Here is a 26293-nt window from a genome sequence, read left to right on the forward strand (position 1 = left end):
ATTAACCCAGGGAGAAGACAATCCAGAGTGGCCTGATCACTAAGCCTGGAAGAAAATAATTGTAATGTCAAGTCTATTTGACAGAGTAGAGAACACATTAGAAACATAGAGATACTGACAAAAATCTGGACAAATCAAGTAAACCATGTACATGTCACTTGTAATGCTATGCTAAACCTTTAAAATGTCTGGGAGGCACAGCCTAGGGGTGAGCAGGCTCATGCAGTAGAAAGATTGTACAAAGCCCTTAATGGAAGACAAGATGCGCTTGCCACATCAGTACCTGTGGATCATTCTTGTCTTGCCAAAGAAAAGGCTGAGGTAGCTGAAGGTACTGACGCTGCCAACCAGAAGGATCTGGCAGAGCCGCCAGTACCTGCTTGTGGAGGGAAGACCAATCATGTACAGTTATGTAAAGGGCAGAGAGATTATCCAACTCTGAAGGACCTGCCTCCACAAATCCTATCCGAGTGTAAAGGGAAAAAGGCATTGACAGGGAACCATGTGAGGGCAAATTGCTGAGAAGCTTGCTCTTTTGGCAGGGAAGCTGACCCGTACCCACAAGAGAGAATGCCCAGTGTGACTGCAACTCAATGACTAGACTTAGAACCTGCTAGTAAACCGTATTTTGTGAGAGAAGAGGCTTTTTCAGAGAGTACTTGATCAGGCACAAAAGGCCAAGAAGAGTGTCCCCCCCCCCCCTTTTGAGGACATGTCGGATAGATCATGTTTCATTTTAAAGGGGAAATAAGGGAAAACCTCAAGCCCACTCTGGACCTTCTGATATTGAGATGTTAGAGGTAGTCCCAGGCCGGATCCATACTGTGACATCTTGGTCCCCTGAACTCTAGAAGCAGCCAGCTGAGGAGGGACCGCCTGCAGCAGATGACCTGCCCTAAGTCCATATTAGAAAGGGAGGGTTTACCTGCTACCTGCTAGCTCATATAACAGCCTTCAGAATGTCCTGATCTTGTGAGTGGAAAATCTGAGATGCCTAACGTGTCTGACCCCCACAGACCGTCCCAAGCTGCAAGGGACACTTGCAGAACGAAGACCAGAATGTGCAGACATCAGCAAAAGACTGCTATTTGTTCAATGCATTACTTTCTATGTACCCCGTGCCTTAATCATGGCATCCAGTCACAACTCATAATTTGATGTAATTTCTAAAGTATTAAGTATTTAAAGTGTTGCATGCGATTACAGTCATAACCACACTCATAATGAGACCATTATTTTGAAATCAATTGAGAAAAGATGCAAACTATGTGTTTCAAATAAGCATTTTTTCACTCACTTAACTAGATGTTTTTGTTTTAATAGTGAGGCCAAAAGTAATACGCTGTGCTGTGGACTCAAATCTGCTTTTCGATTTGCTGAAAAAAATGCATCAATACAAGCTGGATGTGGCTCAAGCTCTACTGAAGAAGGAATATCAGCAAAGTATACATTTGCAGAGGACTGGGTTTGAAAACATGCAAGCGGCGGCACCAAATAATATTTTGGTAAGGGATGTTTACATTCTTCCAGGATTGTATGTTTGAAAGTGCCTATAAATAACATAAATCTGATTGTCTCTTTGAGGAATGATGCAGGGATTTTATTTGAAAAACTACACATTTATTCACAATGAAAGATTTTCTGGTACTAGGTTTTATATACTGGCAAGTTATTTGAAATGTAACTTCTATATTTTTCCTTTCAAATGTTGAATGCAATTTGTAGTAATTTTCTGCTGAACATTTTATGTGGGCCTTTAAAAACAGTCAAGCAAATTGGTTGCAGCAGCATTCAGACTAACAAAGAACTAAACAACACAACTAGAGCGAAACAGTTGAGTATAGTCTAAGGGTGTCAATGAAGGATGCTGACAGAAGGATGGCATGGGTTTGGTTATAGACTTATTTCTTTTTAGGTAAAGAAAAATCCTTACTATCCCTAACTTCTAAGAGAGGTTTCCCTGCTTAAAAATAATACTAAAGGGGTCTGTCAGAACGTTTGTCAAATGAAAATTCCACCATCTTGTGTCATAACCTGTCCCTCAGACTACAACAAAAAAGGGAAACTAACAGAAAATTCCTTCTTTAAGGAGAATGGCTCCCTTCCCCTACTTCTTTTATGGCTTCAACAAAAATGTCCCCTCAAAACAAATATAGCAGGGGGAATGACTCCCTTATGCTGGCTTGCGTGTTTCCGTCAGTCTTTACACAATGTTCCCTCCAGGAGAATGCCACCCTTCTTGTTGTGTGGCTCTGTACAATTTCCAATAAAACCAGGGGGAATTACTCCCTTCCTCTGGTGTGGCTTGCTACAATTCACAACAAGGCCAGGAGGAATGACTCCATTCCCCTGGCTTCTCCACTTCAACTCTCAGTTCAGGACCAGGAGTATGGACCTCATTACATGTTTGCTGGCCCGGAAACAAGGGCGCCGGTAAGCTCACCAACACCCTTGTTTCCGGATCAGTCAACTCAGAGTCTGCCTGCCAGAGCCGCTGTGCAGCTGCCACAGTAGGCATACCGGTCACGGAAGCACCAGCATCATTAGCACCGGTGCCAGTGCTTCAGTGTCCCCACTCCCATAGAATCCTATGGAACTCTATGGGAATGGGAACTTACATTTTACCGGCACCCGACTTCCCGGGCCTCTGGAGTTGTAATCTCCCAGCGGCCCGGGAAGTCAGGCGCCGGTAAAATATTACGGGTCCAGCGGTAACACGATGGTAGCATCAGAATGAGGCCCAATGTCTCCCTTCTCTTGGTATGTTTTGGCACAGTTCAACGCAAGGCCAGGCAAATGACTCCCTTCTCCTGGTATTACTTGTTACAGTTCTTTCTCACGTCTTCCAGCTTGACACACACTTTGCCATTTTGACTTGTTTTCAACAATGTCCCAAAACATGTTAGGATACCAGACCCTTCTCTGGGCTCTAGTGGTCTCCTCTTGACCACTCTGACGAGGAAGAGTCTCTCGAGAGTTATGTTCATTCACGTTGGGGGTCGCAGACCCTTCTCTTGTAACTAGTGGATTTATCTCTGCCACTATAATGAGTAAGACTTTGCCTATGCTTTGGTTAACTTCGATTGGGGTCCCAGACCCTTCTTGTATGGCCAGTGGTCTCCTTTTCCCACTGTTATGGTGGACAGGGGCCCAGACCCTTTCCTGGTGGTCAGTGGGCCTCCCTTCCCCACTGTGATGGCGGACAGATTCCCAGACCCTTATCTGGCAGCCTGTGGGTTTCTCTTCCCCAGTGATATGAGGAGGGGGTTGGATACAATCTTAACCCTGTGGGAGTTTGTGTGCGGTATACCTAGTACGAAGCCAGGTAAGAATTGCTGCACGCCTCCTTCCTTTAGTCCCTGTGTATCCTCTGGGTATCTCATAGCACCATTTACCTGCTTTTGGGTTTCGGTACATCACCAGGTCACCCAGGAATGGCAGTTAGTCTTCTCAGCTGGCTCGGCTTTCACTGTCAGCTTCTGCAGATCTGAGGCATGTCCAGCTGCTGGGCCACCAGACTCCTCTTGCCCTTGGTATCGTACTCAGGTTTGCTCCTGCAGAACTCTGTGAGGACTCAAGCGACTGACCACCAGCGTCCTGAATTCCTCTTCTCCTCTGGTCGACGACCAAATGTTGGATTTCCCTTGCCAAAAGCTCTATGTGTCTGTTGCTTCTCCCAGCAGGCGCTGTTGCTGTGCTCTGTGCTTGGTTCGACCAACACTGTTGTCCTTTGTTTGTTTTTATACATTGTAGCCTGTTCTTGAGGTGTGGGCTATCAAAGTCTCTTGTTACATTTGACAAGTTGATCTCTATGGCTCCTTGGGGGCCACCTCATATTAGTACTTGTATTGGGAGCAGTATTTGTGTTTTCTTCCTCGTCTTGGTTTTTTCGAGGCCATTTGTTTCTTTTGCATATGGTTCTGCTTTCAACAAGAAGGTTGGGGATGGAAGGATGGGCCAGAAAATGTGGAGATGTTTTATTATTCGCTGGGCTAACCCCAAGATGGACGTCGCAACTTCCTTGTCCCCAAGGAGGGAGTTCCTCTCAATGGGGTCCTCCTGCATTAAACCACCCCTTGGGGACTTTGGGGTAGCAGCTTGACCTCCCTAGCCTCATGAGGAGGGGCTCCCCCTTGCGGTGAATTTATGAGAGCTTGTGAATCACAGTACTCAGAGAAAAGTAAAAGCGTACATTACATAATAACAAAAAAAGGCATTATGTAATAAGTGACAAAGATTGCTTCAAGAATTCAGTTCAAATATTGTGTCTGATTTCACAACTTGGCTGATGAGGGACTGCAGAAAGGTCAGACTAAGGGAATCCCTGGCCTAATACTTAACTTCCTGTGTTCTCCCTGCACACTAGCCCAGGCTTCCCTACTCTCCCCTTGATATCTGCATATTTCAAGTAACTTTGGGTCTCACCCTAAGTTACTAGGGGAATGCAGACGTGGACCCCTTGCTCACTATTCTTAGAGAGGCACAGCTACACCCTACTGATGAGGTTCAAGCAGACCGAAACACGTGTCTGGGGTTGCTGCTGGCTCTTGTTCAGAGGAGAATTGCCTAGCATTTCGGTGCTGGACTGCCCCAGGGCATGACAAAGACTGATATGTTTGGGATATTTCTTCTCTGTGAAAGATAGTGAGCTAAAGACTCTGGGTAAGGCTCTTGTAACCAGGACTCATGTCTGGTAGAGAGTCTCCCAGGACCCCTCTTATATTCCCTACTCCCCAGCCGGTCATAAGGCAGCCCTGGCATAGGTAACTCTTACTATATTTTCATGTGCTGCACTTCAAATGAGGGCCTACAGCACACACCCTTATATCACTCGCTACCTCCAGGAGTTCTTTTTCTCTCTTTCTCTCTCTCTCTTCTTCTCTCGCTCTTCTCTCCTCTCCCCCCCCCTCCTTCTGGTCTCTCGGTCCACCAACTTTCCTCCTGCCCACACCCAAACACCCTTCAGCTTTGATTTTGAACCCAGGCATATTATGTCCACTTCCTCTTTCGTGTCTGTCCCCCTACTAGTACCTGACCGACCGCACTTGGCAGACCCCCTTTTCGCTCACTGTAGCGTGTTTTGGTTCTGCAGCCCGGTCTCAATGACGTCCGCTGTGCGAAACTCTTTCCTGCAGTTTTGGAAGTTGATTTTCCTGATTGTACTTTGCATGGTGCCTGTTTCCTCTTGTGGTGTTCACCGATGCTGGCAATTTGGGTACCAGAGCCTGTGGACCTGTAAGTAAAAGAAACTAATTCTTGCTAGAAAAGAGGATGGAAGGCATGGTGCAACAGAGAGTGGTACCAACGTTAAAGGCATTCAAGGCACATCCAAGGGGTTCAGGGACTGGGGTTCCCCCATATTCCTCACTCTGCCTCTTTGGTAGGACTGGCTCTAGAATATGCCCTGATAGGCCGCCTACCGCAAGTTGGGAGGGGTCCCCGTTTCCCCCCTGCCACGTCAAGCCCCATGACTTTGTCACATAAAACACTCTTTAAAAAGTAAAAAGCTAATATTAAATAATAACTAAAAATAATTATCTAAGAAGTAAAACTTATTTAAAAAGTAAAAGTTTACATAGCCTAATACCTAATAGGAGAAATGCACTTGAAACAAGATAGGAAACAATGTTTTAAAGACAATTAGATTGACTACATATATGGCAGATAACCAAACAAAGGATAGTGTCTTGAAAATTCTGAAAAATATTCTCGAACTTAAATGATGTAGGTGAAAATAATTCTCCAAAATGTGTTTAATTCTTCCTACCAGTCCATCAGTCTGTGGTTTGCATTAAGATTCTTTAATTATTTAAAGATGTGATCTGTCTGAATTCTCATTTATTAGAAGGATATGTTGTCATACTTCATTGTCCTTTAAATTTTAATCTCAATAGTGTCAATCTCTTGTGCACTGCTAACCTGATTGACCCATCTTGAGGGACTCAGTGATACAGTTTAGACTCATTTTATGAACAGTTTCTTTTGTGCCTAAGAAGGCAAGAAAATATAGTAGAGCTAGATTCACCTTTAAATGAATCCTATCTGTCCAAGTGTATTTGGTGGATTGTTTTATATAAAACTATATAAGGATGTTTTGGAAGTTTGGATCCACCTCTTTTACATTTATAAGGAAATTGGTGGAAAATGGGTCATTTTTAAATTCATTGTGCCAAAACAATCTATAATAATTGTATCGGGATTAATGGGATTCTAGAAAGGGCTTCAGCTTGGTGTTTTGATTTTAATTGGTAGACATCAAAGTGGGACTCCTTGGGACTCCATAATCTGTTTTAGTGACCACCAATACCTCTGCCACAACTCAAGAATGGCAACTCAAGTACAGTCTTGTGTTCACCCTCAGATTTAGTGGCAATGCCCACTCAATGGCCCAGTTTGCCTCTTATCTTTACCAAATAGCCTCAAAACAGCACAATGTTCCCACCCAGACCGAGTATTATCCCATAATTGCTCTTTAACCTCAACAGACTACAACAGCTCCAAAAGTGTGCACATAATTACACAGCAATAATCACGCTTAATTGTTGCTAAAACCCTTCCCTTGAGTTTACATACAACAGCAAAAACCCACATAATGCATATTAAATATACTCTGATAAAACAATACACATAAAATCTCATTCAATAATTCTTTAACAAACGCAAAATAAAAACACGATATTCAACATATAGCTCCCATTCCCATTACAGTCCAGAGTAAAATACACTGCGTTATTCACCTTGTAACCTCAGTATACCATTTCTGAAGTACGTTGCTCTTTGCTCTTTTCCGGAAAGAGAGTAGGGCCCAAGCGGCCAAAACAGAGTCAGCGCTCAGAAGGAACAAAATGGCAGCTCTATATTGAGGAATGTTAGCCTCCCTCAGCACTGATAATAACGTTACTCTTCGCAACCCTTCATACCCAGGGCAAAACAGTAACAAGTGGGTCAGATCTTCCTTGTGCCCGCACACTGGGCACCCAGCCGAATCCGAGTAGCCCTTCCAGTGCACTGTGTTATCCCTCAGGAGAAGACAGTCAAACCTTGCCCTTGTGATTCGCCATTGGTCTTTTTTTTACTGGTACCCCAAATTAGGTACAGTTGGATCTCATACGGCCAGCTAATCACAGCATGCACTGTATCAGAATTTCTCTTATGCTCAGCGAGTAGTCTCTTCATAGCAAACGCTTCTCCCAGAACACGTTTATACCTACCCGACTCTCTTTTGGTCAAAAGAGCCACTGGTCGAGAAAGGGTGCTTAGGTTTGCTGCTCCTAGGGCTTTGTCAATATAGTTGAGCCACAGGATTCTTCTCCAGCCCACCCTGGCCATTATTATTTTTTAATAACAGATTTTATAGTTTTTTTCTTTTTTTTCCTTCAAAACAACATGTAACATACAAACATAAATTCCATTCATTCATACAGCAAAGGCGTAGAGACCAGTTAGTTAATTATCAGATCACAATATTTGCTACGGGACGGTGCCTGGGATGTCTCCAAGTTGTACAGTAGTACGATGGGCGCTATGCCGCAGGGTCACACAAGGTGTCTTTGTTCATCACATGGATTGTTCCCATTACTGCCAAATTTCACTGGCTTTCCCAGGGCAGCCTCTGGCTGTGTAGACGCACTGTTCCATTGCTATGCAAGCATCCACGTCCGCCACCCACTGGGCATATGGAGGGGTGCTTCTGAGCCCCATAGTTGTGCAATGTTTCTTTTGGCCAGTCCTGTGGTTGTTGAAAGCAAAGGTTTTTCAAAGCGGGTCATTTCTCCCTCTTCCTCAATCCCTAGTAGCAATAGCTTTGGGTCCATTCGGATCGTCCGCCCCAATGCCCGTGTCAATCTGTCACTGCATTTTTGCCAAAAATATTGTATACACAGGCATTGCCACAAGATGTGAAACAACGTGCCCTCTTCTTGTTTACAGCGTAGACAGTTGGTTTTTGTGGTCCTGCCCCAGCCATACAGTGTTGTTCTTGGGTAATATATTCTATGTAGCACTTTCAGTTGGATTAGTCTGATTCTAGCCGATATTGCCGTCTCTCTAGGGTACATTAGGTTCATGGTCCATTCTTCTGGTGGCAACGGACCCTCATCTCTTTCCCATTTTGCTTTCAAATTGAGATTACATTGTACATAATTGACGTGGTTTTAGCATGCACACTTTCCAGCACTATGTTTCTCTCAATCGGTGTACATTCTGGGAGGTCAACGGCATGTTTTTGGTAAGTGCATGGGACAGTTGTGCATGATGGTAATGTTCAGTGGGTTGAAGATTATATGTGGCTGATAGTTCAGTGAATGATATGATTCTACCGTCTCTTATCACCTGTTGGATTGTGTTTATCCCCGCCGTTTTCCAGATTGGCCATTTGGGTAGTTTGCGGAGCTCTGGGAGATAGGCATTGTTCCAGAGGGGTTGTATCGGGGTGATTTTGTTCTCCCATCCTATATGTTTGTGTTTCGATCCAAATATAGGAGGTGTGGGCAGTTATTGTGCGGGGGGTGGCGATTTACCACCTTATACAGGGTTTCGACTGGAGGTTCATCATGTCTCGCTGATATTTCTGCTCGTATATGCAGCAATTCTGGATTGCCGTGTAGTATGTCATTTACAGCCGCATTTGGCTTGCCCAGTAATATATTTGCATGTGTGGGAGCCCAATACCTCCCTCACATACCGATTGTTGAAGTGTGGTGAGCGCTATCCTTGAGTGTTTCCCTCCACAAAGTAGTTTCCGCAGTGCCTAGTCTATTTTGCAGAACTTAGTTGCAGGGATATGTAGAGGGGCGTTCTGCTGAATATATAAGAAGCGGGTAAGGCTAGCATTTTAAAAGAGTGCCGCTCTTCCTAGTAGGGTCAGCGGCAGTGTCACCCAGTGTTTTTCGTCTTGTGTAAAGCGTTTTACGATTGGGTATAGGTTATCAGTCACATAGTCCTCCAGTCTATTAGTAATTGTGATCCCGAGGTAATGGAAGTGTTTCTTCTCTACTCTGTAGGGGGATCCTTCGGGAGGTACACAGTCTATTCCTTTAACCCTGGAACAGTATTGATTTGTTAGAGTTCACTCTCAAGCTGCTGAAATTGCCATACTGTAACAGTATTCTTGTGACTATGGGACAGGAGATTGCCGGGTCACCCAGATAAATCAGCAGGTCATCGGTGTAGAGCGAGATTCTGTCTTCCCAGGATGGGCCCCATCGGAACCCTGACTATGTCGGTGCATTCCTCAGCATTATAGCAAGTGGCTCTATAATTAGGTTGAATAACATCGCTGATAGTGGGCATCGCTGTCTGGTGCCCTTCCCCAATCGGAAACTACGTGAGGGCCATCCGTTCACTCTCACTTCCACTGTTGGGGCGTTATACAGGAGTTGGACCCATTGTATGTAATGTTCCCCAAAATTAATTTTCCTCATAATTGCCCATAGCGCCTCCCAGTACACTGTATCGAAGGCTTTTTCGAAATCGATAGCCACTAGCACCAGTGATTGTTGCAGGGTAGGCGCTCTCTCCAACGCTAGATGTAATCTACGGATGTTCATCCTTGTGGAGCGCTGCGGCATAAAACCACATTGGTCCGGATGGATCAAAGAAGAGATTACCTTTTGGAGTCTATTGGCGAGTACTTTTGCCAGTATCTTAGCCTCGCTATTTATCAGGGAAATGGGCCTATAGGAGCTGCATTCGTCCGGGGGCTTGCCCTCTTTTGGTATTACAATTATGGTGGCCTTGCGAAGGTCTGCTGGGAGTATTGCTTCCTTTCTCGAAGATTCAAACATATTAAGCAAGTGCAGAACAATATTTTCCCGGTTCCATTTTTTCCAAATGTCTATCGGAAAACCATTCAGGCCTGGGGTTTTGCCTGACTGGAATTGAGATATGGCTTCAGATATCTCTTCTTCTGAGATATTGCCTTCAAGAATGTCAGCCTGTTCGGTAGTTAGTGAGGCGAGAGCGACTGCATCTAATAATGAACTTACGCTCGGGTATTGGGGGGGCTGTAAAGCTCCTTATAGTAGGCCGCAAAGCGTTCGGCTATTTCGCTATCGGTTGTGGCTAGTATTGCATTTGCAGTTTTAATTTGACTTGCTTTTGTCCCTTGTCTCGTTTTTCCAGCCAGGTTAGCAGTTTACCTGCTTTCTCACCTGTTTCATACAACCTTGCCCTCATGGCCTTGTGTTCCTTTTTAGCACTGTCTAATGACAAATTGTGTAGTTTTTTCTGTGCCAGTATCAGTGCTCTATTCGATTCTGGTGTATTGTTATCAATATGTTGTGTTTCCCTGTGAGCTTCTTCTGTTTCTGCTTCTACTAATTTTTCTCGGTGCGCTCTTTTATGTGCTGCTGTCCATGTGAGGATTTCTCCTCTGAGCACTGATTTATAGGCTTCCCATAGTGTTCCAGGGTCGTCTACCGTGCCCATGTTCAGTTAAAAGTAAGTGGATGTAGTGTTTTCTATTCTTTCCAACAGGTCTGGGAATCCGAGGAAATAATTATTAAGTCCCCATGTGGGCGGGGAGCGCAGTCTCTCGGTTTCGAATTCCATCATTAGTGGGGAGTGGTCAGAAATTCCACGGGGGAGTAGGGATGCATTGCATGCTTTATGGATATTGTGGGTTGGTAGAAAGAGGTAATCTATTCTGGACAGTGAGGCGTGCGCGCCAGAGTGGTGGGCGTATTCCCGTGTATCCCCATGCAGATCGCGCCATACATTTCTCAAGCCCAGTGCGGAGGCAAAGGTTGCTAGTTTAGTATTGGCTGTGGGACTTCTTCCCCGTATGTGTGTACAATCCAACGTTTTGTCCATGACTTCATTGAAGCACCCAGATATCTGCTGTGTTTGAAGCCAGAATGGGTGTAATTTCTGTAAGTAGTGTGGATAAGAGTGCCGGTAGGGAGTACACTGCCATGATCGCTAGGGTTTGGTTCCACAGTGTGGCTTGAACTTGTACATATCTTCCCCCTGTATCGTGCGTTATCTTGGATATCTTTAGTGGTAGTCTTTTGTGAACTAGAATCAGGACTCCCCTGGCTCCCATAGAGAAGCCAGCATGCACTGCGGTGCGATAATTAGATCTTTTGAAGAAAGTGCATATTGTCCCAGCCAGGTGAGTTTCTGTTAGGAGTACTATGTCCGGTGTGTGCCTGTTTATGTATTGGAGCACCAGACGCCTTTTGATACCAGACCCCAGTCCGTTGTAATGCCAAGTCAAAAATGTCAAGTGCTTGTTAGTTATTGCGTTCGGTAGCGCCATTGGCTATATAGACTTTGTAGGTTATTAGTGTGCATTGTTGGGGCAGTCAGTTTTACAGGTGACATCATCTGCACCGCCACCGTTGTGCTCGTGGACGTTGTGGTCTCAGTACCTTTTCCATGAACAACTATGAACAAAGAACTCATTTCCAACTGCGCCCTCCCTATACTTCGTCCCCAATTGATGCATCTGTCACCCTACTCTAAATTTACAAACTACTAATAATTCACGCTCATCTCTCAGTTCTCATACATGTTGGTATGTAACTGCTGAATTACTAACAACAACGGTGGGGTTACGTGGCTGGGCCGCCAGTTATACAGTTATCGGGATCACAGTTTGTCTGATGCGTACGTGTTGTCGGGGCAAGATGTCGATTTGTTGGTGCTCTGTGTTATGGGTAGGTGCCACATTTTCCATCCTAGTCATTGTCTCTGATTGGCTGCGCTTGCGGCTCCTGTTGCGGGCGCTCAGGAGGTGCTCTCTCATGTCTCGGTCGGTTCCTGTTGTTATTTTGCCGCCTGTTTGGCCTCCAATCGCCCTCCAGATGGTTTTCTGCCCATTTCCATGCTTCAGCTGGGTCCGTGAAATGCACAGTAGTTCTGTTGAAGTATATTTTCAGTTGTGCTGGGAATAGGAGTCCATATTTTATGTTGAGGGTTTGCAGGCGTTTTTTCATTGGGGCGAAGGATTGCCTTGCTTTTTCCACCTCTCTGGTAAAATCTGGAAAAAAGGCTATATTTGAGCCATTTAATGTTATTGAACCCTTAGTTCTGGCCATTTGTTGTATTGCGTCCCGATCTCTATAATTCAGGAGTTTCACTATTATTGTGCGGGGGGGAGCGCCCGAGACCTGTCTGCCAGTCAGCATGCGATGGACCCGTTCAATTGAAAAGAAGTTTGATAGGGTCTTGGGGGCGAAGAGGTCTGCAAGCCACTGTTCTAGGAACAGTTCCATGTTTGTGCTTTCCGCTTTTTCAGGCAGGCTGAGGATCCGGATGTTGTTTTGTCTTGCTCTGCCTTCTCCCTCTTCCACCCTTTCTTCCAGCACCTTGAGGTGCGCTAACGCTCCTGTAATCTGCTGGTTCACTGTCCTCAGGTTGTCTTCTGTTTCAGATATTCGTCCTTCGGCTTCTCCCGTGCGGGCTGTGAGCTTTTGCAGGTCATGACGTAGTAGCGACACTTCTGTGCTGATGCCGTCCATTTTCTTTTCCAAGAAGGTCCTTGAATTTGCAATGGCATTCATAACATCTTTTAGCAAAATGTTTTCTTATGTGTCTGGTGTTTCACCAGTTTTGGCCTGCTCTTGTGGGCGGGGTTTGTGTGGGGGTTGTGTACTGTTCCATTTTACTCTGCATTGTCACAGCTTTTGCTCTATCTTTCCCCATAGCGTACAGTAGTTGATGGTTTGTGGGGGGGGGCAGCTCCACTTAGCCGTATTTTATCAGGTAGGTTTTTTTATCTCTAGGGCTCGTGTGCCGGTTGCTTCTTCTTTGTGGGGGGCGGGGGTTTCTCAATTTCCACAGGCGTTCTCAGGTCTGTGTGGAGGTTGGGGGAACGTGGGACCTTGTTCTAGGGAACCTGGGAGATGTTATCACCCATCGATTGCTGGGTGGGCTTTGTCGTGTGTTAGGGGGCTTACCACCTCCTTTGTTGATCGCGGCGTTGCTCGCTACATACTCCTCTGGTCTGTATGTTGTGGTCAGATTATTTCATACAGTGTTCCCAGTTTCCCGGATCCTCCGCGGGCCCACTACAATGTCCGTTGCAGCTTTATGCACTTGAGTGTCCCTGTTTTGGCTCTAGGCTATAGTGAGTGTCCAGGATGGTCTATGGTGCATTTACCAAGTGCCCGCTTTCAGTTTCGCTCTGTGTTGCTGGTCCACTGCTCCCCAGGCCCACTGGCCAGCTAAATCCCTGCTTTGCGTGTTATATGTTTGTGCCAGTTGCTTGTTCTGCGCTCCAAATCATGCGCCTCAGCTATCGTGGGTTATGTTGGCTTTCCCTGGTGCCTCGCTGTGCCCACCGCATATGGAAGCTCCCCGCATGCCGGATTGAGGAGATGTGTGTCTCACGGATTGTGTTTGGCCATGATCGTTCAGGGATTATCGCGGCCAGGATTTTGTGTGGGGCCCTCACTCCCCCCGGGCCGGCCATGACCCAGCCGGCTCCAGACCACCGCTGCTGTCACGCAAGGCCAGGGTGTGGATCCAGAGCCTCCCTCCCGGCCACAGCAGCGCTCACGCTGGGGTCTTGGGGTATGCTGCAGCTGTGAGGGCATGCCAGCGGGGCCCGGGCGGGTGTTTGTCGCTGCTCGCTGCTCGCCGGAGTTCAGCGGCATCCTCTGGCAGGTCTCTCCCTCCGTGGCACCGGACCGCCGGAGAAGGGCTGCGCCTACCTCTATCGGTTCAGTCTGCTCCGGTGTGTGCGTTCGGCTCCGTCTGGGGGCGATCTTCCGATATGGACCCTGTACCTGGTCTCCTCCGTATCCTCAGCAGTTCATGCAGGGTGTCAGAGGGGCCGGCTGTTTATGTCCCTGAGGCTGGATCCATGTTTTGCGGTCTTTCCCAATCTGCCGCTCCGGCGGCCATCTTGCCTGTCTGTCGCGGTTCGCCGCCTCCAATTTCCACAATCGATTATGTCCGGATGATGCTGCGGTTCGGCCCAGCAATACAGCGGTACAGTCCACGATGGTTCTGCTGCGTGTGGATGTGGTTTTGTGCTCTATGGTACCGAATTAGCAGGATATTTTCAGCATTTGGCTGGCGGCCTCAGGAGCCCTGAGGAATCACGTCCTCATCTCGCGCTCGCTGGCCACGCCCCCCCTACTCTGGCCATTATTGACCTTATTATAGTATGGCACAGGGAGGCACATTTGTTCTCCCATATTCGGACCCAAAAAGTTATCGGGGCCAAAGCCCACTGGTCCTCTAAACATTCCAAGCCCAATTCCCTATGACTGGATAAGCAGGGGGGAGCAGCTTGGGAGCCCCAATAATCTCCTAAGAAACTGGTTCTCCTTTATTTGTATCTCATCTGCCCTCTGCAAGCCCCATAATTGTGCACCATACAGATTAACAGCCTTCGATTGAGCCACATAGATTTTAACCACAGGATCCAGCGTTTGGCCCTTACAGCGCGACATAAAGTGAAAGATTCCCTCCATTTGCTGAGTCACTTTTGCAGATTGTTTGTTTAGGTGCATCTTCCCGGTGAGTGTTTCTGAAAATCGGATCCCCAGATAGTCGAACACCTTCACCCTTGGGATTACTTCTCCGGCACAGAATATAGGTCGCATATTTACTGGCCGTTTTCTTCCCACACAGGCCATTACAGCCGATTTCTTCATATCGATTTTGCATAGGCATCAATAAGTATCTGGAGTGCTCTTGGGGTCCTGGCCAGCAATACGGTGTTGTCCGCATAAGCCAACAAAGGGTAGGCCCGGCCACCTAAAACCAAAAGATCAGCCATTGTTTTAAGCAAGTCCTTTGGAAGCCCATTGATATATAAACAAAAACAAATTGGAGCCACGACACAACCCTGCCAAACGCTGCAACCAACCAACCTTAAAACATGCCTTGCAATAAACCCCTCTGCCCACTGCGCACGCAGGCCTCATTGTCTGTGTGTAATTCCACCAGAACCTTCAAGACATCCCCTGGGCAACCCAAGGACCCGAGCACGACCCAAAGTTTCCTTCTATCTACCTTATCAAAGGCTGTGCTCAGGTCCATAAACACCAGATACACCCCCCTGCCCCTGAAAAAGATTGAATTAGCCACCAGGAGATATAGGTTAAGATTCTGTTCCATTGTCCCAACCCCAGGGCGAAAACCAAACTGTATATCAGACAAGACTGACTCCTCCGAGAGCCAAGTTTTTATGTGACCCAATGACACTCTCCCAAAAATCTTGAAGGAGGTGTCCAGGAGCGAAATTGGCCTATAAGAGAGTGGGCTTGCATGGTCCCCCTTTTTAAGAATAGGGAAAATAATGGCCTTCTTCCAGCACAGGGGGTAGCTACCCGTTTTCATGCATGCATTAAACACCACCGTTAAAAGTGATGCCCACAAATCCAAGGGGTCCTTGAACATGTCGGAGGGGATTATGCGCCTGCTGGCTGATAGCTCTAGACACATCCTCCAGCCTGAACTTAAGGCAGGAGGTACTTGGACCAGTCTTTCCCTTATATTCCCTCCACTAAACAGACTCCCAAAATGTTCCAACCAGGCTGCCTCCTCCACATTAGTACCGCTAGCCCCGTCAGCCATAAAACCAAAGGGACCCCTCTTCACAAACTCCCAAAAAAACCCTCTGGTTCTTACGTTTAGCCGCGTCCAGAAAGTCCTCCCATGCTGCCCCTTCGATCTCTCGTTTCCTTCTATTGATCTCTGTCTGATATTGGGATCTGGCAAGTGCAATCTCCCTCCTACCAGAGGCCGGTGCTTTCCGAATCTTCAGCAATGTTATGTTATCAATGTGTATGAAAGCCGCAGACAGTACAAAGCCATTGCACATGCAGGCACCAAATCAATGAAATAATATCCCTGTATCAGCAAATTATAGCTCTATCTTCATAACTCTCTTCAGCATGAAGTGGTTGTTTCCACAGTGTCACTGAACTGCATGTCTTTACCCAGTTTCTACTAGGAACCACTAATGTTCATATTTACTCAGTCACTAGTCATACAAGAGTGCAAGGACAATTCCTTTCTTTACCTACAGTTAGAGGTGTATGGAAGCGTGGTGCGTGACGATGCGGATAGGTCCTTTCCTTGAATCCACGTTGGCACAAACTATGCTAGCTTCCCTGGGAATCATGGGCACCTACAAAAGAATAACATGAATTGAGAGACTAATATTCTTGCAACAGTCGTATTGTACAGACCTGAAATCCTGGCCTTGTTCGATATCAATCTGATTGCTGGCTACTTCCTGTTATTTTGATATTTCATTTTTGGCTAACTTGATTTTGCTTCATTAGGCAAACCCAGTTGTAGTTATAAGACAGCCTTCTGTGTGCCTCATGGCAACTCATAGAGCACTGCTTACACTGTGGGGTTACTGGGTACCCTGGTAAGACCCCTGTTCCCCCTTATGAAGTAATTATCCTTTTTTCAGTCACCCAAAATCTCCTTTTTAATCTGTTATTGTTTCTCCTCATCCAGCTTCTTAGTTGCATTTCATCATTCCAGTGGGTGTGTCCCCCATGGCACTCCTGCCTTGGGGGAACTGTTTCATCACATTGTCCACGTCCTGACAAGAAACTCTATCTTATTCCAGTTTATATCAGCCTTGCAGGGAACAGTAGGCCAGTTGGCAAAAACACAATCCCCTCTCAGGAGGCCTTGGGGAAACAGGCACAGGTTCTGGTTCTGTAACCAGAACATTGTAGTGTTCTGATTCATGTCCTCTCCTCACTGTGGCCACCTTACATGCCCCTGGACCTGTATCTAGCATTCCTTCCCCTATGATCCCACCCAAATATGGAGGCGATCCCAAAGACTTAAAACCCTTCATGACTCAATACAGCATTCATTATTTAAATAGGCCACAACTTTATGCCTCAGACCAAACCAAAGTCTCCCTTATTTTATTCAGTTTGGAGAAAACAGCCTTATCCTGGGCCACTCCCTACATTAAACTAACAGGGATTTTGCTCAAATGCACATTACCTCTAACGACGGGTATGCGTCCTTTCTGTTATCAGAAATACACTGTAACACACAAAACAGAGTAAGGAACAAAAGCTTCACCGAAGCTGTTTATTTTATTGTGCTATTAATGCAACCCTAACTCTTTCCCTACATGGGGCACACTATTCTAACCCTGCATGATGTTTCTGACCCTAGGAAGCGCTGATGCGCCGACTGCAGCCAGGGAATACATGGGGACTGCTCTCGCCCTATATCAAGCAAAGGAAAAATGTTCCACAATAACATTCCACAATACATTTTATACATACAAATTTCATACAGCTATGGGTAGTTAGCCCAAACAGTTAAAACCAAAGCAGTTACGGGAAAACCATTTCCCGACTGCACCCTTGGATGAAACAGGCAGGTTACGTGGGACTCTGCGTCAGAGAATCTGACAATTTAATTGCCCTCCGTGAGGTGTGTCTGGTTGATCCAGGAGTCATTTCTAAAACATTTTTCAAGGGTATAAGTGTCGCACAAGTTCTCGTCACAACATGCACTCAATACTGAGCTCTTTTTTTGGGGGGTGCATAGACCATTCTCCTGTGCGAGAATACATGACACATCTATAATAGAAAACATAAATTCTGTAACATTAATTCAAACAATTTTTGTCTAAAAATGCATAAATCCACTTGTGTCACTCTAAATGAGGTGACATCTATATGTCTGGTCGACCGGTTTCAATGATGTCTTGCGTGTATCATATTCTTCAGGACCCATTATTGCTCCTTTTGACCCAATCAGCAAGCCCCTCAGGGGCGGGATTGCGACATATTCTGTGAATAAAATGGGGGAACGTCAGAATGACTTCTCTCATATATGGGAAAAAGCGTGTGGCATTTCTTACTGACTCTTATCTGTAGAGTGGAATAATTTTACTTTCCAATGTACTAAACAAGTCAACTTGTGACATTAAAAAAGAGGCTATCTTCACCCTACCCCATCACCATTAAGTGCATGACATTATGTCTAAAATTGACAAGATCATACCTGTCCGTCTGTTTGTATATACGGAGAAGAGGCACATTCAATTTCGGCAGTGTTGCCACTTTCAAATGGTCAAGTTGGGGCGCCTAAGATGGTACTTAGTCTGCAACATAAGAAAACTTATGTTATATTATCTGTTTGTGTGTTCCCAAAGTACCACATCACCTTGTCCAAGGATATGTTCTCCCCACGTTTGTAAACCTATTTACTTCGCCGCTCATCAATCTCCCTTTGATGAAGTGAGCTTCTTGTGATCTCGCAATTTTGTTCGTAATGCTTTTTCGTAATGCTTTTGAAGGAATCCTGCAAGAGGGGGAATTGCAGAGCCTCAGTCGCAATAAATATTTTCAGTGATGTTTTGTATTATCTATTGCCTTTGTTACAAAGGTTGTACCCATATTACGGGTGCATCCACCAAGTGATAACCAATCGCTTATAACTCCTGATAGTTATGCCCCCGAGAACCCCATTATGTGCACTTGTTCGACCTGACTTCTCACGCCGCACCCAGTGGTGCAATCTTGTTTTATATTTTGAACAGGATTACTACAAGGGCTGGAAACCCATTTATGCTTCCTAGAAAGCATAAACATGCACCTATTCAAATTTGCGTGTGCCCGGGTGGACCCCATTACGTGCACTTGTTCGATCTAACTTATCAAACCGCACCCATTGGAACAGTCTGATTGTATATTTCTAAAGAGATTAGTACGGGGGCTGGGAACCCGTTTCCATTTACTCTATAACAAAAACATGCACATAGTCTGATTCGCATGTACCAATCGTTCTTACTTGTTATTGCCTCGTTTCCCCTACGCAACTTCTTCCGTTTCGTTTGTAATGGGACATTCCTCACGGTAGACGCTGGTTGAATCCTCCGCGTCTTGTACATCCAATGACAGCGGCCAATAGCAACCCACAGCGGGGTCACATGTCCCGGCAGCCATTTTAAGTTGGGCAAACAGTGCATGTTCCCGCGGCCATATTTAACTAGTTAAATAGCGCGTAAAGGAACAGCCAGTTATCATTGAATTTCTCGCATGGACATAATGGCAACCATGCTGCCCTGAAGTAACGGACATCACAAACAATATGAAACACATTAGTTCTCCCTACACATATTGTTTGAATTGTGGCTTGCAACCGCTACCATAATCGGAAGATTTTTTTGGGAAGAACTTTTCTGTTAGGGCGACAATTGTATGGCCCCCAAATTTATGCTAACCGTGTGGAACCACATCTAATGCAAAAATGGGACCATTTACAAAGGAAGGTGGGGGGGGGAGACAAAGTGAATGAAAAGTGGATGCCCAAAATTCGGTTTTGGCGGCAATTATATGGACCCCAAATTTTTGCTCACCGTGTAGAGACACATCAAGTGAAAAAAGGGGACCATATACAAAGGAAGGAAGGAGGGGGAGAGGCAAGGTGAGTGAAAGTGGATGCCTAAAATTGGAGAATGATCCTTGTATTCGATCTACTTCATCAAGGCCAATGTGTTCCATTGAATTTCTTCATTTAGCCCATATCGGACTGTATCCAGGCGGAAAATCCACTGTTGTTCCTTCTTTAGAAGTATGTCATGGAAATTGCCTCCTCTACGGGGTGGCCATATTTTCTCGAGGATTGTCCATTTGAAGTCATCATCTGTGTGATGTTCTGCATTGAAGTGGACCACAAGTGGTGCAGTGATTTTTTTGGTCCTTATGCAGGACTTATGTTCGATTAGGCGTGTTTTAATTGGGCGAGTTGTCATCCCAATGTATTTCAAATTGCACGGGCAGCTAATCCGATAAATGACGCCTTGAATGTTGCAATTTGTTAGGTGCCTCTGCATCCACGGTGTCTTCCACCCTATGTCAATAGATACACTTCTTGTCGTCTGTTTGCACATACTGCACATCCCACATGGGGTATGTCCCACTGCAGTGGGTATATTCCAGAGAGTATTGACATTTGCACCACGCTTGGGGTCTGTCAGGGTGGGAACCAGACTGTCCCGGATGTTCCTTCTCCGTTTTATCGCAAAAGTGGGCAGTGTCAATTCCAGTTTACCGGTGTTAAGAATAGGCCACAACCTCTTAATTTCTCTTTTCAAAGTGTTGAAAATTGGGGAGTAGCTTAAAACTGCCACAATAGACGTCCCTTGGGCGGGTTTTCCGTGTTGTTGTAGGGTAGTAGTCTGTGGTACATTCCTTGCCCGTTTTTGGGTATCTTTGACAATTTTCTTGGGATATCCTCTCCCTAGGAGTTGTGATTTTAGCTCTCCCGATTGTTGTTGGTAATCGGCAACTCTCGTACAGGTCCGCCTGTAGCGTAAAAATTGCCCAAATGGCAAATTGTCCCGTAAAGCACGTGGGTGGTAACTTCCATAATTTAATAGTGCATTACGGTCAGTAGATTTTTTGTAGACCTTGGAGATTAAACCGCCATCTTCTGCTACCACATGGAGGTCCAAAAAGTGTGTCTCCGTTTTGCTACAGTCCAAAGTGAACTTCAAGAAGGGGTTTTGTTCATTAATCCATTGATGGAACTCGTGTAGTGTCGTCTCGTCACCCTCAAAGATGATAAAAATATCATCAATATACCTCCGCCACACTTTGATGTTATTCAGAAATGGATTGGTGGCGGGGTAGATGATTTCTTTCTCGAAGTGATCTACATAAAGATTCGCCAAACTGGGGGCAAATGTAGCCCCCATTGCTGTTCCAGAAATTTGTTGATAGAATTACTCATTACAGAGGAAGACATTTTTGGTTAATGCTATTTCTGTGAGGGCCGTAATGAATTCAACATGGCCCCTCCTGAGGTCGCCTTTCTGTGAAAGATACCGTCTAACCATTTCAGTAGTCTCCAATTGAGGTATACTAGTATACAAGGATTCCACATCCATGGTTACTAGCCACTGGTTGGTGCTGTTGAAAGGCAAGTTGTCAATAAGGACAAGCATTGCTGTGGAATCCTTGACATACAAGGTCATCTTCGGTATGTCATCCCGCAGAAACCAGTCCACATATTGTGACAGAGGTTCCAAAATCGATAGTATTCCTGACACAATGGGTCTCCCAGGAATTGGGGAGATACCCTTGTGAACCTTAGGTAAGGCATAAAAAGCGGGGATTCTTGGGTGTGGCTGTGTGAGAAAAGCAGCTTCTTTACTGGTCACTTATTCTTCTGCTAGTGCTTCTTCGACCAGAGGAGCAATTAGATTACAAATGGCTTGCGTAGGGTCTCCTGGCAATTTGCGATAACTTCTGCCATCTTTCAAAAGGTTGTCAACCATGATCCCATAGTCTTCCTGGTTCATTATCACCGCCCCTCCACCCTTATCAGCCGGTTTTATTATGATGGCGTCATTCTTGACCAGATCATTCAATGCTAGCAATTGCTCCTTTGTACAGTTGTTATTAATGAATGGCAGACTTTGTTCTAGTACTTCTAATTTTTTCATTAGAGCTTGCTCAAAGGTTATTGACTCGGGTGTATTACTATATGACGGTGGAATGAACTTCGACGGTGGTCGGAGTCCAGTATCTTCAGCTAACTGATTCTTCGTGATCTGTAAAAAATTGTTTCAACCGGATTTTCCGCATGAGCTGTGTTAGCTCTATGTGAGTCTGGAACGGGTCATACCTGGCCGTTGGAATAAATGATAAACCCTTCTGTAGTATTTGTTCTTCGGCATCAGTTAGTTGGTGTCGTGAGAAATTCATAATTAAGGAAATGCTGGCTGTGGGAAGTTCTGCTCCCTGTTGCTCTGCGTCACCCTCGGTGAGAACATCTGCCACTTGTGCCTGCCTCTGTTGCCCCCGCGCGGGCCTAAAAAATGGGGTGCTTGTTGTTGTGGTTGCATGAAACCACCTCCATATTTTCCCTGGAAACCTTGTGGGTTGAAGTGTACCTGCTGTCTTGGTCGGCCTTGGCCTCTGTTGCCCTATCCCTGGGCACCGTTGTTAGACCCATTGCTAGAATTGTTAGAGGAGGCAGAGCTGTTGTTTCTCTGATTCCTATATCCGCCTGGTGGATTAGCTAGATAGGCATTCCGTCTCACCAATTTTGCCTCCAGTGTATAGTACTCCTCAGTTGTGTAGGGATATACTTTTGGATGTTCAAATGCTGAAAGATCTTTTTTCAGTTTGAGGATTTTTCTTGCCATATTCATTTATTTAAATTCTTTAAGGGTGGCATCTAGTGCAGCCAGCCTACTCTTGAAGGCCTCAATGTCAATCAAATCTTTGATTGCGGAAAGTTTAGTTTCCAATTCTTTTACCAGATTGTCTGCGATAGATTTTGCAGTATTAATTATCAAGATAAGCCAATCACGCGTGCATTTATAGGCCACAACTTTATGCCTCAGACCAAACCAAAGTCTCCCTTATTTTGTTCAGTTTGGAGAAAACAGCCTTATCCTGGGCCACTCCCTACATTGACAGTAATAGTCTGTTATTGCAAGATTATATAGGTTTCCTAGAGGCTTTCCAGATAGATAGCGCACAATGCAATCCATACGCAACAAATTGCTAGAAATTACACAAATTGAGACTTGCTCACTTACATTGTCCATTTACGGGGATTAGTGATCCAAACTGCCTGACAGGCAGACACTCACCTAACCATCTTTTATGAAGGTTTGAAGGAAAACTTAAAATACACCCTTAGTCAAGTAGTGGCATCTCTCTGAATATATTGCCTTTGTGATTAGAGTGGATCAAAGGGCCAGTGAGATAAAAAGTGAAGGGAGGAGACTAGAATTTTGCGGAACCACTCTCTGGTGGGAGAAGGATGTTACCCCCTTCAAAGGATTAGAACACATACAACTGGGCAGTACAGAAGGGCTGATAACACCTGGTGAAAGGTAACATAGACAACATCTTAACCGTTTGTGGTGATTCAGGCCATTCAGTTTGAGGTTGCTGCAAGCACACACTTGCTCCTTCGACAAACACTGTTGCACACCCCCAATGGCGAATGCTACAGAATACTATAGATTCCCTCACTAGCCTAAGTCCAGTCATGCCTAGCCAGTCGGCGCACCCTTTTATTTTGGTTAATTTATTTGCTGAAACACAGAAATGGGAGAGAGTCCTTGTGCTTATAGACAGTGGAACAACAAGAAACTTCATAGATATTTCAGTTGCAAATCAAAATAATATCTCCTTGAGGTCAAACCATTTTATCTTTAGATGGTTCTCCTCTCGTTTCTGGGTCAATATCCTTACAGATCAATTCCTTGACTATGATTTGTGCCCAGTACCCGCAAAAAAACAGAGGTTTTGATGCCATTGCGGCCCTGCTTTTTCAACTAATTCGAGGCACTCCATAGTTAAAACATCATAACCTCTCTATAGATTGAAGAACATACAAAAAAAAGCTCAGATTTCATGGCTCTCAATGTTCATCCACTTGCTCCAAATTCCTGTGCATAGTTATCGAGAAACCCCAGCAGAGTCCTTGGCCATTTCTAGAATTCTTCAAAGGGCCTTGGTCACTCAAGACCGCTAGAATGCTCAGAATACATAGATTGATCCCAAGGAAGCAAACAAACTCCCAATTCATAGGGATTATGACTGTTGTATCAAATTACTTCCAGGGGCAAGCATCCCATTTGGTCGAACCTATGCTCTCTCTGAGAAGGAAAATGTGATACTAAAACATTATATCAACGAAAATCTTGAAAAAGGATTCATACAACACTCAAGCTCTCCTCCCAGTGCTACCATCTTTTTCATAACCAAGAAGGATGATTCAGAACTCCGTCCCTGTGTGGACTATAAACAACTGAATGCGATTACAATCAGAAATCACTATCCCTTACCCCTAATTCAAGCTCTTGTGAATCAAGCAAGAGATAGTCACATTTACACCAAGTGAGTTCTGAAGAGCGCACACAACTTGATAAGAATGACCAAAGGGGAAGAGTGGAAAACAACTTTCAGAACTACATATGGACACTTCAAGTATTTAGTCATGCCCTTTGGCTTATGCAATGCCCCTGTCATCTTCCAGTACTTTTTGAAATGACCTCTTTAAATACATTCTCGATGTATATGTCTTAATATAGGTCAACAATATACTTATCTACTCCCTGTCCTTTTTAGTCATGTAAAAAAGTCCTTAAATGCGTAAAGTGCATCATTTGTATACTACACCCTCAAAATATGATTTTCATAAAACATTTATTGCGTATCTAGGATATATATTTTTCCCTGATGACATAGAGATGGATTCTCTGAAGATCACTGCTGTGGTGGAACGGCCAGGTCCTCGGTACATCAAGGCACTAAAATGTTTTCATGGGATTGCCTAATTTTTATAGATGGTTAGTTATGGAATATTCCCAGATTCATTGACCCGTAACATGTCTCCTCAAAAATAAAGTCTCTGATAAATGGAATCTAGAAACGGAAAACGCTTTCAAGAAACTAAAGAAGTAATTTACCCCGGCTCCCATCCTCTGTATTCCTGATCCCAACTTGCTCTATTTTTTTGGAGACAGATGCGTCTAATCACACATTAGGCGCCTTATAACTCCAAAAGGATCCTTCATCGAAAGAACCCCATCTGTTTGCCTATTATTTCCGTACCTTTACCTCAGCTAAAAGGAATTACACAATTTTTTAAAAGGAACTTCTCACTATAAAAGAGGCATTAATTACATGGAGACATCTGCTAGAGAGGGCGTGACACTAACGATATTCATGGACAATCATAACTTGGGGTTCCTCAAAACAGCCCAGTCAATGAATCAACTACAGAACAGATGGATCCATTTATTTTCTAGATTCAGTTTTATAGTCCCATTCAAACCAGGCAACCAGAACACAAAAGCAGACCCATTTTCTCATGCATACAAGGGTGTAATAGAAGAGACTGAAGGGATTCCATGTGTCCCACCTGAAAAGATCATTTCAGCTGGATCTCCATACTCTCTTATGAAGATCTTCTATGAAAAACCTATACTCCTCAATTCAAGAAAGAGTTCATGCAAAAGAATACAGCCAAAAGCAAAGAACAAGGGCTGTTATTGGACGACTGTAAACTTTGGTTATCCACACAAGAATGTCAGCATATTTGTTTGTGTTGATGTCACAATTTCCCTGGAATTGGACATATTGGGGTCCCTTGAACACGGAAAATGTCTGATGATACGCCTAATGGGGAAACAAGAGGAACGATACAGCTGACTATATCTTAGGATGTGGAGTGTGTGCCAGAGCTAAATCCCTGTGACAAAGACCACTGCAGCTCCTACACCATATACTCCCCACTGACGTACCTTGCAAGTTTGTTCCATGGATTTGATCATGCTAGATTCCTTCACCAAAATAGAACATTTTGTGGCATTGAAAGTGGTACCTTCAGCACCTGTCTGTACCCTTTGTCTTATCCAGCATGTATTTCGTGTCCATGGACTCCGAAAATCTAGCATCATGTATAGAGCTTCCCAATTCGGATCATCATTTTGGAAAGTTGTTAGTAGATAGGGGGATTCAAATTGAACTTTTCCACTGCTTATGACACTCAAAGCGACAGCCAGAGTGAAAGGGCCACTGAAACGATTGGTTAGTACCTTCTATGTTATGTCGCAGAATAGGAAAAGGGATCGACACAATTTCTGCCACTGGCCAAATTTTCATACGATTCATACTATTCTTCTATTAAAGACAATCAGTTTCATCTATCACAAGGCCTACTCTCCTCTTCCATTCCAGTACAAACACCAATAAACTGTAAGGATCATGCTGTGACGGTTTTCCTAGATCTAATCAAAAAGGGTTTCAAACAGTTTGGACCCACCTGCAAAGAGCACAAGACCAAACCCATCAGTATGTGGACAAAAAGAGGAGGCCTGTTCGCCTATACAAGGTTCGCCACTACACATATCAAACTCTGAGCATGTAGTAACAAAATCAAACCCTATTATATATGGGTACTTTTAAATTCTCCCGCTTTATAAACCCTGTGGCTATGGAGTTGAGACTACCTGCCTGATACAGAAACCCCCTGTATTTCACGATTCCCTCCATAAAACTGCCCATAATTCATCATTGTACCCTAAAATATTGTCACAGAACCTCTTTGGAGTGGGACCCCAAAAAAATGAGGTCTAATTATTATTATTATTAAATGTGTTAATAGCGCATCACGCCCATAGGCCCAAGTGCGACAACAAGTAACAAACGAAAGTGTGGTGTCATTCAGGGGAAGACCCAAGTTATCATGCATGGAGGGCAACAGAGTAGGTTTCACCCTAATCCTTGGAATGAAACAGGAGTTTTTTTTTAGCTCTTTTGAACCCTGATAGGGGGTTCAAATAATTGATTAATGTTTCCTTAGACGT

General features: G+C 44.7%; 1 protein-coding gene across 3 annotated transcripts in view; it reads left to right on the forward strand.

Moving 5' to 3' along the window:
• Positions 1 to 26293, forward strand: part of CFAP46 (cilia and flagella associated protein 46) — a 2698259-nt gene that overhangs the window by 2075419 nt on the left and 596547 nt on the right. For all 3 annotated transcript variants that reach the window (XM_069611407.1, XM_069611408.1, XM_069611409.1), the window contains exon 49: positions 1324 to 1505. In XM_069611407.1, coding sequence (XP_069467508.1) covers positions 1324 to 1505 — 182 coding nt within the window. The remainder of the gene's footprint in view (positions 1 to 1323; positions 1506 to 26293) is intronic.

Source organism: Ambystoma mexicanum, chromosome 8, assembly GCF_040938575.1.
Source record: "Ambystoma mexicanum isolate Mex_15411 chromosome 8, UKY_AmexF1_1, whole genome shotgun sequence".
Classification (NCBI taxonomy): domain Eukaryota; kingdom Metazoa; phylum Chordata; class Amphibia; order Caudata; family Ambystomatidae; genus Ambystoma; species Ambystoma mexicanum.